The sequence below is a fragment of the Nesoenas mayeri genome (genome assembly GCF_963082525.1).
Source record: "Nesoenas mayeri genome assembly, chromosome: 1".
Taxonomy (NCBI): Eukaryota; Metazoa; Chordata; class Aves; order Columbiformes; family Columbidae; genus Nesoenas; species Nesoenas mayeri.
Genome location: NC_137541.1, coordinates 188,960,865 through 188,974,987, shown reverse-complemented (window position 1 = coordinate 188,974,987; position 14,123 = coordinate 188,960,865). Strand labels below are relative to the sequence as shown.

General features: G+C 40.5%; 1 protein-coding gene across 2 annotated transcripts; it reads left to right on the top strand.

Annotated features, from left to right (window-relative positions):
* The first annotated feature begins 912 nt into the window (after nucleotides 1-912).
* RFC3 (replication factor C subunit 3) lies at nucleotides 913-13,514 on the top strand. Of its 2 annotated transcripts, XM_080353136.1 has the most exons (9): nucleotides 913-1,073; nucleotides 2,195-2,332; nucleotides 3,439-3,506; nucleotides 6,296-6,393; nucleotides 7,927-8,108; nucleotides 8,347-8,483; nucleotides 8,610-8,708; nucleotides 9,731-9,800; nucleotides 12,543-13,514. In XM_080353136.1, exons 1-9 carry the CDS (start codon nucleotides 987-989, stop codon nucleotides 12,732-12,734), a joined length of 1,071 nt encoding a protein of 356 aa, XP_080209262.1. In that variant the 5' UTR covers nucleotides 913-986; the 3' UTR covers nucleotides 12,735-13,514. The 2 variants fall into 2 exon arrangements, with proteins under 2 accessions (XP_080209262.1, XP_080209263.1); XM_080353137.1 differs by lacking the exon at nucleotides 2,195-2,332.
* Nucleotides 13,515-14,123: the final 609 nt, after the last annotated feature.

Below are 14,123 nucleotides of genomic sequence, written 5' to 3'. Positions count from 1 at the left end.
CATGTGCACGCTGATGGACCTGGCTGCAGGCAGCACAGGCACCGCAGGCAGCCCATGTGTGCCTGAGGGGCTCTTTTCTGTCAGCCCCTTCACAGACTCACAGAATGTTAGGGATTGGAAGGGACCTCAAAAGATATCCAGTTCAATCCTCCCGCTGGAGCAGGAACACTTAGATGAGGCTACATACAAAGGTGTCCAGGTGGGTCTTGAATGTCTGCAGAGAAGGAGACTCCACAGCCCCCCTGGGCAGCCTGTTCCAGGGCTCTGGCACCCTCACGGTGAAGAAGTTTCTTCTCATATTTAAGTGGAACCTCTTGTGTTCCAGTCTGCCCCACCTGCTCACCCTGAGGTGCAGGGCCATCCCTGGGGCAGCTCCCCTGGGTTCCTACCACCCTGACCCCCGTGCCTTCCCCGGGCCCTGTCACGGCAGGTCAGCCCCACCGCTCACACCCCTGCTGCCGCCACTTGCACTATATATCTGCGCACGATTAGTAAAAATAACGATTCTTCCACAAATGGCGAGATCTCCGCGGTCTCACAGCGGGCAGCAGCGGCACCGCTGGCACTGCCGGGCCTGTGTCACCCGTTCCTGCGAGCGCGGCCCCTCGCCATACCGGGTTCACCGGCCGCGCCCCCAGAACACAAGGCCCGGCCGTGACCCGTCAGTCACCGCGGCGGCAGCCGCGGCCTCCGGGAGCTTCGCAGCTTCATGCACAAAACCTTCCAGGCCTCGGTGGGAAAAACCCTGACTTGGGAAGGGGAAACAACCCCAAAGCTGGCGGGGGACCAGGCCGGTCTGGGGTGTTCCAGGCTGAGGGGCGCCCGTCCCTGTGCACCCGGGGGCGCTGCGGAGGCGGGGCCGCCGCGCGCTTCCGCTCGCTCCGCGGACGTCGCTGAGTCTTGCCCCTCGGCGGCCGCCGTATCGGCCGCTCCTCCCGCTTCTACGGGCCGGGGCTGCGGCGGGCGGCGCGCGCTTTTCAACCGCCATGAGCCTGTGGGTGGACAAGCACCGGCCCGGCTCCCTGGGCCGCCTGGACTATCACCGCGAGCAGGCGGCGCAGCTCCGCAACCTGGTGAGGGCGCGCCCGGGCCCGCTCTGCAGCGCTCGGTGGCCTGCCTGGCGTGTTTTGCCCGCTGCCGCCACGGTCTCCTGGCCTGAGGCGAGCCCGCCGCCGGGCCTCGTAGCGGGGATCCTCCGGGGCCAGGGATTCCGTAAAGCCGCTCTGTGGGTCTGCAGGGCGGAGACTGGGGGCTGTCCCTCGGCGCAGGCCCTCGCCTTGCCGGTGGGAGGGCGGTCGGTCCGCGGCATCGTGCCCCGCGCGGGACTGTGGCCTTGACGCTGAGGAAAAGGCTGCGAGGAAATGAGTGGCTTGACTTTCGGGAGCGATGTGTGTCTGTGCTCCCTGCTGGTTTTAGCCCAGAGTGATCAGTGTCTCTGAGAACAGGGCTTACCTTAGTTACTTAAAGTTAGCTGAAGTTTTTAAGGTGGGAATAAAAGTCAGGACTCTGTGACTGCTTGCATGTTAAAGGACAGCTTCCCCTGACAGATGTGCTGGCTTCACCACACCACTGGATTCATTCACTCCTTCAGTGTTTCTGTATGACCGTTATATCCAACTAATGTAAATTCTGACTGTGGGGTTTGGTCAGATGTTCTCCAGCTCATGCTTTTTAACTTTTCAAGAAACAAACTCCTAGCTTCGTTTAAATACAGGGTATTTGTTGCTCATTTGCTTATATTCAAGGATTGCAAATGAAACAACAAAGTAGTTGTGTATATAAATATATATATCATAACTGTATGTGTATATATCTGCTTTAAACTTTGTTTTAATCTTTTTTTTTTTACCGTGCATTTATTGCAGCAGTTACTCTAGAAACCCAGGGAATGATTTACATGTTGGAGTGTTGGTTTTTTGTTTGTTTGGTTTTGGATTTGGGTTTTGTTTGTTTTTTGTTTGTGTTTTTCTAGAGGTGTTTGGAGTTAAATGAGTTACGTACAGTTCTCAGAAAAATATGGCATTCTATAGGAAATATCGCTGCAGGAAAGGAATTGAGCAGCTCTAATTCTAGGTATTATGTTGTGACTGAGCCGGAAAAGTAATTTCATGGAAACATGGTTGAGAATGGAAGGATCAATACTCTCTTATAAGGAAAATATCGTAGCTAAATGATCTTGTTGCTTTGTGTTTAGGTTCAGTGTGGTGACTTCCCTCATCTCTTGGTGTATGGACCATCAGGAGCTGGAAAAAAGACAAGAATAATGTGTTTGTTGAGGGAATTATATGGTGCAGGAGTGGAAAAACTGAGGATTGAGCATCAGACTATAACGGTAAAAAAATAAATCCCTCATCTGCTGTGAAATAATGTGGATATTTATATACTGGTGTATTTCTGTTGTGAGGCCTTTGTATTTATTTGAGTTTTAATTTTTTTTTAACTTAGTATCTTCAAATTCTTTTATGTAATTAATCAGAGTAGTTTGGTTACATGAACAAATACTTTTGCTAGATATTAAAGTTCCTTAGGATGGGAGGATGTGGGGTTTTTTTGTTTTTTTCCTGTGACTGGTTTTTGTGGTGTGGTGTTTTTCTTTTTTTTTTTACATGTCAGTTTGGACAGTAACAAGATAGATTGGTTCTTGACTAGATAGAATTAATTTAATTTTTCTGTAAAAATAACCTGTATTTTAAAAATTATTAGCAGTGCTTTTTTGCATATACATGCAAGTTTTAACTTATTTTCTCATGACAATTTCAGCATTAGCGAAAGAATTTAAACTGATTTTTTTTATCTGCCTTGGTCTTAGGTATTTGTTTTATTATTGAAAGGTTGTAGTATTATCCATTCAAAATTCTTGTTATGGAAAGCTTAACCAGCAAGATGTTATCAAGCTTTATTGATAAGTAGGTTATTTAATGCTTGTTTTTTAGTTCTCAGTAGCAGAACAAATATAGTACTTGGACTGGGTGATAGAAATATAGGATATATTTAACTGTTCAGACCCAAATTCGGTGGTGATATAAATACTAGTGTTTTCTTTAAACAAAGTATAGACTTGAAGTCCTTTGCCAAAAGAAGTAAACAGCCTTTTTCAGGTTTGTCCAGAGGTTTTCCCTCCAAAATTTATATTTGGAGGGATGAAGTATCACTTATTTTGCATGGCCTATTCCAGTAGCAAGCTTTTTTGTTACTAAACTCAGTAACTGGACTATTCAGCAATATGCAGCATGTGTTGCTATAATAATTATTACTATTATTCTACAGACTGGATGATGTGTCTTTTTGTTCTTTGGCGGTGGGGTTGGGGGGTAGAAGTTCTTTGATCTCTGAGACTTTGGGTTTGCCTTTGGCCTTACTGGTTGCAATCTTTAAGATAATTTTTTGCATCAGATTTTTAGAACACTCTAAAATTTAGTATGCTTACTTTCTACATAGGCACCTTCTAAGAAGAAAATTGAAATTAGCACCATTGCAAGTAATTATCACCTTGAAGTTAACCCAAGGTAAGTGTACAGTAAAAATGTACCACTTCAGATATAAGCCACTGGTCATATTTTAAGTGGTTTCAACCGGGATATATAAGGGCCCGATTGCCTAATTTATTGCCTGAGCAAATTAGATAATGGTTTATGGGTTTGGACTTCAAATGGGTGCAGAGAGAGGATTTTTTAGCGAACAACTCTAAATGAACAAAAACTTGGATTGCTGTATACTAAAGACAGTAATGTGGTGCTTCACTAGCCACATAGGCATGCTGCTGTTGAGGGTTGGGTTACAGAAACAATTCTGGATTCAAAGGCTCAACCATTTAAGTTGAAATGGCGAGCTTTTGTTGGAACCAACACCCATGTATTGTTAGTTCCCACATAAAGACAAAAATAAAGTTATTTGAAAGTCAGCGAGGTTTACCCAGTAACTCTTAAAATTGTTTAGAGCACGGGAAAGAACCCCACCACAAAATGCTGGGAATTCTGTCATGAGTTAGGTCAGATGTTGATTTAAACGACAGTAGCTATAATGATGTACTGTATGTCTTCTGTGACAGTTGTGAAATTGCTGGTGATATTTCACTGACCCAAAGTAAATACCTTGTATTTGCCTTAAACTCTTTAATGTTGCTTTAAATCACATGACAGTAAATGTTGTGCGTGGGGAGGCTTTGGTTGTGTTGGCTTTATTGTCTGGGTTGCAATTATAAGAAAATGTGTATCCTGAAGTAACTTCTAGCTTTGTGCTTATTGTTAAACCTTCTCTCGTGTTGCTCTGCGTTTTAGAAGGTATTCTCATGTGCCATGTCTCCTTTAAAAGCTTGTTCTGCAGCTAATCTCTGTGTATTGATTAGTGAATATCTGCTGGTATTCTAATATGAACCCAAATAATTAAAACCGAGACTTTTACTTGTAATTAACTGTTTGAACATGTCATTTTGGTGATATAAAATGTATGACCCTTCCATCTTCTGCTCTGATAGCCTAGTACTACTAATACTTCTTCTGTTATTCTCCATAGAGTAGAGTACTTTTAGACTGAAACATATAAAATAATTATATTTTACTTTAAATATAAAAATCTTGGAAGTGTAGAAATGCTAAGTTGGTTATTGCATGTAATGGTAGTGCTGAGTTTTGATTGAGAGTTAATGTACTGATTTATAGGCTTTAAGTGATCAAGCAATTGTCATGTTTATGTCTGACCAGACAGTGAATCTGCATGTGCTGTGCTATAATCTCTGAAGTTTTATTGAATTATAATACTGTGAAATCATGTTGTACATCTTGAGTAACATGGAACATGGTAAATGGCAAACAAGGAAAGGAAATTAACTTTTGAGAAGGACTCTGTAGACATTGAATTTATTATGGAACTTTATTAGATAGATCTGTTATTTTTCCTCCAAAAGGAGGTTATTGTCTGAATTCCAAAGCGCTGCCTGCTGGTCACTGGACTTGCTGGGGTAGATGCTTTAAAATGGGTTCTCCTGAGTAAGCGGGTCGTGAAAGAATAAGGATCAATAAAAACTAGTTCTGTGGTAACTGCCCTTGTACTTCGTTTTCCTGGAATGTTTGGTGTGGTCACATAACATCAAGGCTAATTTTCACCATGAAATTTTATAACTCCGAGTTTTCTGTTACTGCAGAGAATAATTTATCTTCAAGTACTGGGAAATTATTTTAATCACTTTCCATTTCCAAAACCTGTCTATTTAAAAAGTAGAACCATCATGTTTCTTTTTGCTTTTTTTTTTCCTTCTTGTGCTGTAATCAATGGTCTGCTCCCTTGCTGAAGGACAGATCTCCGCAGTTAAGTCAGCGTGGCCTATTCGGCAAATTGTTATTTAATGCTGTTGAGGTAATATGCTTCTGTCTGTTCTGCTGTCTTCTCCTTGGCAAGAATGGGTATGGTCTGTTTGAGTGGTGACTAGAACAGGACAGACAAATGCTTTTTCATTTGCTTGCCCGTAAAACTTTGCAGAGCTACTGCTGCCCTGTGAAAGCAATAGTCTGGAGAATGCTAAATAGTGTGAGATTTTTTTTCCTCTTTTTCTTTGCTTTTTCAGTAGTCTAGTTTGCAAGTCAGTCCCCAGCGGATGTCAAATGTGGGACAAACTGGTTAAGCTGCTACCCTGGGGACTGAGAAGGCTGTGCAGTGCTGCTGTAGTGGGTAGTGAGGAGAAGAGGTGGAAGGAAATCTAGTATTTCCCCGTGTTTTCCTTCCTTCTGAGAGGAGAAAAGCTAACCATCTGTGCTGTAATAGTATCTCAGTACTAATCTTTTACTGGTAAATCTTCAACTTCATTGCGTCTGCTGTTTGAGTTTACACTAAGTGTATAGGTTGTTTGCATGTTCACAGCATGACATCTAATTTTTTTGGGGGAAAAATGTTTACATCAATCCTTTGAGTCAGGCATCCTATAATATTATATATATTATATATAATTTTTCTTCCCATAATGGGTAAAAATGTTCACATTGTGTGTCTTTGCCCAGATCATAGGTAACAGAAAAATAAGTTCTTTTTTACTGAATTAATAAAATATTTGCAAGGGTTTCACTATTTCCCAATACACTGCTACTAGTCCAGCTGCGCCTGTCTAAGCTCTGGGTTGTTTTTATTATTGGCAAGGTAATTTTCAACAAAGTATGTGTGTTGAGCTTAATTCTAACCCCAACAGCTTCTGAATTCCATTGGCAGCCTTGCTCAGTTAGTTGACCAAGGGACTGCTTAGGATAATGTATTTTATATGCAATATAAAGTTGTTTTAAACCAAGTTTCGTTCAAACTCCTGGTACAGTGATGCAGGAAACAATGACCGTGTAGTAATTCAGGAACTCTTGAAGACAGTAGCACAATCCCAACAGCTTGAGACAAGTACTCAAAGAGATTTTAAAGGTGAGTAAAAACAGTTAAAAACAGTCAAAGTACTTTTAAAACTTGTTTTTCAGGGATCTCAGCTGACTGCTTGGTTTGTACCTGTATATTGTATGAAGGCACATGAACCTTTCCCAAATTAAACACTGTGGAAATATCTTGAGTGGTTAAATACTCAGTATGAGGTTGTCTCTTGTGTTGGTTTCTTAGGAGGACAGGGTATAGTTGAACAGCTGTGGCTGGGCAGAGGGAGCTGGGATTCCTGCTGCCATTTTCCCAAGTCTGCCGTTGAAATGCAGTGTAACTTAGTTTATTGATCTACAACAGTAGTTGAGTTATGAGCTACTGAAGCTTAAATTTGAGTTGAGGGGCTGGATAACCATACGACACATGGTGCGGTTTAAGTTAGGTGTTAGCAGCTTATTTGTAGGGTTTTGAGGGATGAGTTATCTTAGGCAGAATGTTAAGAAGTATTTTATCCACAGTGTACTGAAGGACACTGGGTAAGAAAACTGAAAAAGGCTTTCATTGAGTGTCCAAGGCACATGTTGCTATAACTGATGTATTTTTCCTCCTCATTACTAAATGAAAAGCCAAATCAGAACTATGTAACAAGAGACTGAAGGAGAGGGTAAATCTTGACAGATAGAGTAGAGCAGAAATTAGTTGAAAATTGTCGTGGATTTAGTACTTTGTCTTGTTTTCCTCACTATTCTCAGGAAATACTGTATTTCATGTAAGCTGCTAGACACTGGCTCTATCAGTTATTGATATATATCTACTCTTACAGCTGCAGTCATACCATGTGCCTCAAGGTATCTGGTAAGCTGCCTTTTCTCCTGAGGCTGCATATATAACCAGAAGAGAAATCAAAGAGGAATAATGGGCTGACTTGTTCCTCCAGGCTGTTCTCACTGGGCCATTCAGAGTACTGAAATGAGCCATCTGTGAGTTGGCTGTGGAGGAACCTGCAGAAGGTAGCTGGTCAGGTTGGCTGCTTCATATTGAGTGTCTCCTGATTGTTCTGAAGCATTTTTGAAATACATTTAATATATATTTATTTTTTTTGTCTTTAAAAGACCATGGAAAGGTGCTGCAGCTAAAATAACAACGCAGCTTTCTATTAAGCTATTGGCTTTTAAATATAAAATGTATTGAGGGGAGTCTTCAAGTAGTTTTTTGCTATGTCCTTATGCTAAAAATTATTTTGAATTTCTTACTTAAAAATTTCTTTTAAAAGTTACCATACGATTATAATTATCAAAATCAAAGCTTCTGCACCTACCTGGATTGTTTCTTGGCACTGAAGTGTTGCAGGCTCTGAAAAAAATTGACATTCCAGGATATGAATATAGGGTGTGAAGGAGCAGAAGATGATACAGTCAGAAAGTATGCAGGTCGTTTTAATGTTTATTTTCCTGCCTGTGGAACCATGATGCCTCTTACTGTTTGTGTCATTTATTTTGGTGTTATCCCTTGTATGCCGAAGTAGTCATTTGGTTAGAAAGATTTGATATTAATAAAAAAATCCCACTATTTTTAATCCTTTTTCAGTGGTGCTGTTAACAGAAGTCGACAAACTCACTAAAGATGCTCAGCATGCTTTGCGGAGAACGATGGAGAAGTACATGGCAACTTGCAGATTGATCCTGTGCTGCAACTCCATGTCAAAAATTATAGGACCTATTCAAAGCAGATGCCTGGCTATACGAGTGCCTGCTCCCAGCATTGAAGATGTATGTTAAAACACAAGCAAAAATAAGTTATTTAAAACTTCTTACTTGATACATTCTTGCTGTGGACTTATGAAATATTTACTTCCACAGAGTGACCTAGTTATTTGTGGGGGGTGACTTGTCAAGTGTGTCTTATGGAAGACTGATCCATCTCTGGTCCAGAAATGTTTCAAACAGGAGAATCTGTAGGTGCCATACTGTTTGCTCAGTGTTGCACTCCCTGCTGATTTCCTTCTAGATCTGCCACGTCTTGTCCAGTGTGTGTAAGAAAGAAGGCCTGACGCTTCCTCAGGAACTGGCTCAAAGGCTTGCAGAGAAATCTGGCAGGAATCTTCGGAAAGCACTGCTTATGTGTGAATCCTGCAGAGTACAACAGTAAGTCACTGCGAAAGATGAATGTAAATTATACTCTCACACATGCATGAGCTTATTTCTTGAGGCCTTGTTAGAATAGGTGACAGTTTGTTTTGATTTTATTTTTGTTTAAATATTATTATGTAGGTATCCTTTTACTACTGATCAAGACATTCCTGAGATGGACTGGGAAGTTTATTTGAGAGAGACTGCAAATGCTATTGTTGGTCAACAGACACCACAAAGGTAGGTGAATACACTTGCTTGCAGCTATAAACTATGTTTTTGGTGTACTCTCAAACCTAAAAAAAAGTTTTATTTAAAAATATGGCAACTTTAGTTATATACAATTTTCTGGCATTTCTGTTGGAGATGATATTTGCAGCCAGAGGAAATGAGCTTTAAAATTTATTAGAGGAGGCTGAATGAGCTTCATGAATTGAAACAATTGTTGGTTTTCTCCGTTGAAGCTTTGTAATCAAAAGGGAGCATGAGCTTAGTTGCATGTGGGTTTTTTTTTTTTGAGAGGGTGTTAATTTTATTTAAGGCTTCTGTTTCACCATCTTTAGCATAACACACCTTTGTAATGAGAAATCACTGCTTTTTTTAAGCACATTAGGAGATGCCCTCTTCATCCATCTCAGTGTCATATGAACATCCTGATCCTTCTACTCTGTTCCATATATTACATGAGATGTCACTTAAATTCTTGTTTTTAATTTAAATGCTTGTAGCCTCTGACCTGCTGATATCAGAAGTTGAGGACTGATAACTGTGTCACCTAATCATCTCACCCCTTCTTGTAAACAATGAAGAACAGAAAACCAGCATAAGCGACTTTTGTGGCTCTAATTAATTTTGTGGTGTCTTCTCACTAATCTTAAGCATGAATAATAATTTAGGTATGAAGAGGAATTAAAGGGAGACAAACCTGAGATGAATTCCAATAGCCTTCTAGATTAACTGGGGCTGTTGTCACTAGAGTACCTGCAACTTATCTTCTTATCTTACTGTTTTGAATAAGAGGTGATATGTAGCATTTCAACTGAAATTGACTTGTGCAATGCTCTTAGGTTTTGTTTGTTATTTTCAACGCCAAAACCTAAAAAGAACTTTGCTATCCTTGATTAATTTTTTTCTTTCTTTTCTCCTTTTTGCCTTCCTTTTTTTTTTTTTTTTTAACCCTGCATCATATTTCAGAAACAGTGAAAACACATAAGTGTGCTTTGGGGACACACTTATCATATTTTTTGGTGTTTTTCCAACAGGCTTTTAGAGGTCCGTGGACGGCTTTATGAGCTCCTGACACACTGCATTCCTCCTGAGGTTATAATGAAGGTAATTCAGCTATCTAGCTCTTCATGTGTTACAGATATTTACACTATGACAGTCTCGAGTTAAAACAAACAAAAAAAATCCACAAATTATCCAAATATTGTTGAAAAGCTTTGTGCTTTCCAAAGAGACAGGAGTGACCAAAAGACACTTTTCTCTTGATAGTCCAGGTTATCGCTCTGAAACAGTAATTAAATACCTTGTTCCTGCAAACACTGATATATAACATTCACTTCTCATGATCCTCAGTTGGTACACTAGACTGTCTAGTTAGGTTCATGCCTATGTATATTTAAGCATGAGGGTTCTGATTTGTGTGGATTTTTGGGCCAGGAAGATTGTGTTCTCTAATGAGAAAAATGCGAATGTCTAGTTTATTTTTGTTGCAGGCTTCCTTCTTCACACCTCTGTTGATTGGTTTTACTCTAACTTGTTCTGTCTGCGTCATAGCTGAGTATCACAGAATCACAATGTTAGGGATTGGAAGGGACCACAGTCCCCCACCGGAGCAGGAACACCCAGATGAGGTTACACAGGAATGTGTCCAGGTGGGTTTGAATGTCTACAGAGAAGGAGACTCCACAACCTCCCTGGGCAGCCTGTTCCAGTAATCAGTCACCCTCACTGTGAAGATGTTTCCTCTCATATTGAAGTGGAACCTCCTGTGTTCCAGTTTTTACCCATTGTCTTTTTGTCCTATCATTGGTTGTCACTGAGAAGAGCCTGGCTTCATCCTCACGACACTCACCCTTTACATGTTTATAAACATTAATTAGATCGCCCCTCAGTCTCCTCTTATCCAAACTAGAGAGAGACAGCTCTGTCAGCCTTTCCTCATAAGGGAGATGCTCCACTCCCTTCATCATCTTTGTTGCTCTGCACTGGACTCTCTCCAGCAGTTCCCTGTCCTTCTGGAACTGAAGGGCCCAGAACTGGACACAATATTCCCGATGTGGTCTCACCAGGGCAGAGTAGAGGGGAAGGAGGACCTCTCTTGACCTGTTAACCACCCCCCTTTCTAATATACCCCAGGATGCCATTGGCCTTCCTGGCCACAAGGGCACAGTGCTGGCTCATTGTCATCCTGCTGTCCACCAGGACCCCCAGGTCCCTTTTCCCTACACTGCTTTCTAACAGGTCATTCCCCAACTTATACTGAAACCTGGGGTTGTTCCTCCCCAGATGCAAGACTCTACACTTGCCCTTGTTCTATTGCATTAAATTTTTCCCTCCCCAACTCTCCAGCCTGTCCAGGTCCCGCTGGATGGCAGCACAGCTTTCTGGCGTGTCAGATGCTCCTCCCAGCTTGGTGTCATCAGCAAACCTGCTGACAGTGCACTCTATTCCCTCATCCAAGTCATTGATTAATATATTGAATAATATCGGCCCCAGTACAGACCCCTGAGGTACTCCACTAGATACAGGCCTCCAACTAGACTCTGCCCCACTGATCACAACTCTCTGGCTTCTTTCCTTCAGCCAGTTCATAGTCCACCTCGCTACTTGATCGTCCAGACCACACTCCCTTAGTTTAGCTGTAAGGATGCTGTGGGAGACTGGGTCAAATGTGGGTAAACACAAAGGAGGACATGCTTTGTGTTCCTGAAGACTTCTCAGGCCAGTTTTTGTATTGAAGCATAGACATATTTTATGGGCTAATTTTGATATGATTTGTTTTGTTGTTATAAGTTCAATATTTGCTGTGTCCTAGTGGAGAGGTTTGCTGAAGGATGCTGGACCAGCAAGCCTCTTCAAAGACAGAAGTCATCTTGGGAGGAAAAAACACAAATGGGATGTGCATGTTTTTATTCTAGGCAGGATGAATAGATGCTGAAGAAAACTAGAGCAGAACAGAGATTAAAGCTGTTTCTAACTTGCCCTAGGTGGACCTGACCAACAGACATAATTACAAGATAATAAATTTATTTTCACATTAACTGATTTCTGCTGTCTGACAGTTTTGGTACTTAGATGTTTCTTTAACTGTTTTTTCTTATGGTAGGTTAGTGGATCCAGCATTGCTGTGTTTGAGGAATGTTGTTGTTGGGCCAATGATGGATGTTTTCTACCCACTCCTTGTTCATAAACTTTATATGGTCTAGAAATACTTCTTGCTTAATCCTGATCATTTTAATAGAGACGGATTCACAATGATGTTATTGTTATCTCTGATCTGAAATAATGCATTTTTGCTTTTTGTAATGACTGAAGTATTGTCATAATTTAATCTTGTGTGTGTCTGCACATACATATGTAAATAAGCAGATATAATTAAATTTAAAATAAGCTCTTTACCTGTTATTTATTAATATTTTTTCTCTTTGTGCTTGATGCTGTTGAGATAGGAAGTGATTTTAATACACTTGCTATCTTGGTAAAAATTCTCCCCAGGGCCATGTGCCTGCATGCAGTAGAGGTTATAGTGTTTGGAGATTGTTATTTTGTTTTCTTTATTAAGGCATAAGTAGTTCCAATATATGATTTTTCCCATCTAAGCACATAATAGGCAACCTCTATTTTGACATGAGAAATTTATCTTGAAAGAAAGTTCTGAGGAGACATGGTTCCATGAATCTAGTTTGGTCAAACAAGGTGATGTAGTGATTGATTCTTGAATGTCTTTTCTGTTGCATTAATGAGTGAACTATTGGTCATAGCTTGGCTATTTTCAGAGAAATGAGATTATCCTCTTAACAAAAACATATATAATTTTTCAAATTCTGTCCTGTTTTTTTTTTATTTTAGGGCCTCCTGACAGAACTCCTAAATAACTGTGATGGGCAACTGAAAGGAGAAGTAGCACAGATGGCGGCCTTCTATGAACACCGCCTGCAACTGGGCAGCAAAGCCATTTATCATCTGGAAGCATTTGTTGCCAAGTTTATGGCAATTTACAAGAAGTTTATGGAGGATGGACTAGATGACATGATGTTCTAACTCTGATGCCCAAAGTCATACACAAAATGTTGTGTCATGATGCCAGTTATTTTGCAAATGTTGTCTTCTTGTCCATGCTTGATTGTATGTGTGTCTAGTCCGTAGTAAAATATTTTATTTTGCTATTAATATAAAACACAGTGAGCTAAAGAACAATAGTTGTTCCCTTTTAGAAACCAAATGGATTGTTTGACAGCCGCAAATCCTTCTTCAGTTCCCTACGAAATACATTAGGTTTTCACAAATACAAGTGGCCTTGGAAGGTGTAGGAATTCATAGTTGCTTTGCAATATTTTTAAGCTGGCATTAAGAAGAAAGAACATGGGTGCTGCATGCTTGCTTTTTGATTGTTTATGGGCAAGGCTGTAAGATATTTTTCCATATTATAGTATGCTCTGCCTACTGATTTGTGTATCTCACTGTTTTTTCAGGCTGCTTTTATTTTAGCCACACTGTTTTCTATGGTGTGTTGATGCAGAATATTTTCTGATTCTTTTCTTAAGCAGTTGCAGTGAAATTGTGGATAAGCAATACTTTTGTGTTGCTTGTAAATCAGTTAGTTTGACAACATGGAACATTTTGTTCAGAAGGGATATACCTATATTAAAGCAAGTCCACTTGCTGTCTGACACTTTCAGGTTCACCTCAGCATATGTAATGCTGTTCAGATTATTCCTTTGTCTTTGGTTTAACCAAGGGTAAGGTTTCAACTTTTAACAGATATTCTTTCACCTCTTAAATTGATATGTGATGTTTTTTAAAATGGCAAAATAAATTGTAGAAATAATAACAACAAATGAAATGCTGATTTAGTGTTTTTACACTGTCTATGCCTTCCGGGGTATGTGTGTTCATTTGCTTTTGAAAAACAAACAAAAAACACACACAACCCAAAATAATAACAAAGCAACCAACACCACCTTTGCCACTTTATGCTGTAAATCTTTCAAGTGTTACGTCTATGTACTATGGTATCCTAAAAATGACTGAATTTGTGCCCTTTGTTACTTCACTCTGCTAATTTAGGCTATTACTTGATAGTGTTTCCCATCCCCCTGTGCTTCATTTTTATTTTTTATTAGCAGCAAAGGGTTTAGCATTTGGGAATGGTTGTATTGCAGAGAGTTATGCATAATGGCAGGTTTTGGAAGCTAGGGCCCTCCCTCTAGTAATTGATAAAGAAAGAACCTCACTAGTTATTACTGAGTCTGTCATCCCCTTTAAAAGGTACCAACGCCAGCATTCCTCCTTAAAGAGGTAGTTTCACTGCTGTTCTCAGGGACTTGACCACCCCATGTGTGGTTGTTAATGCACAGCTTACCTTCAGATTCGTTCTCATGAAGGTGGTGCTGGGCAGCTTCATGCTCAGCTGCTCTCCTTAAAACTGAA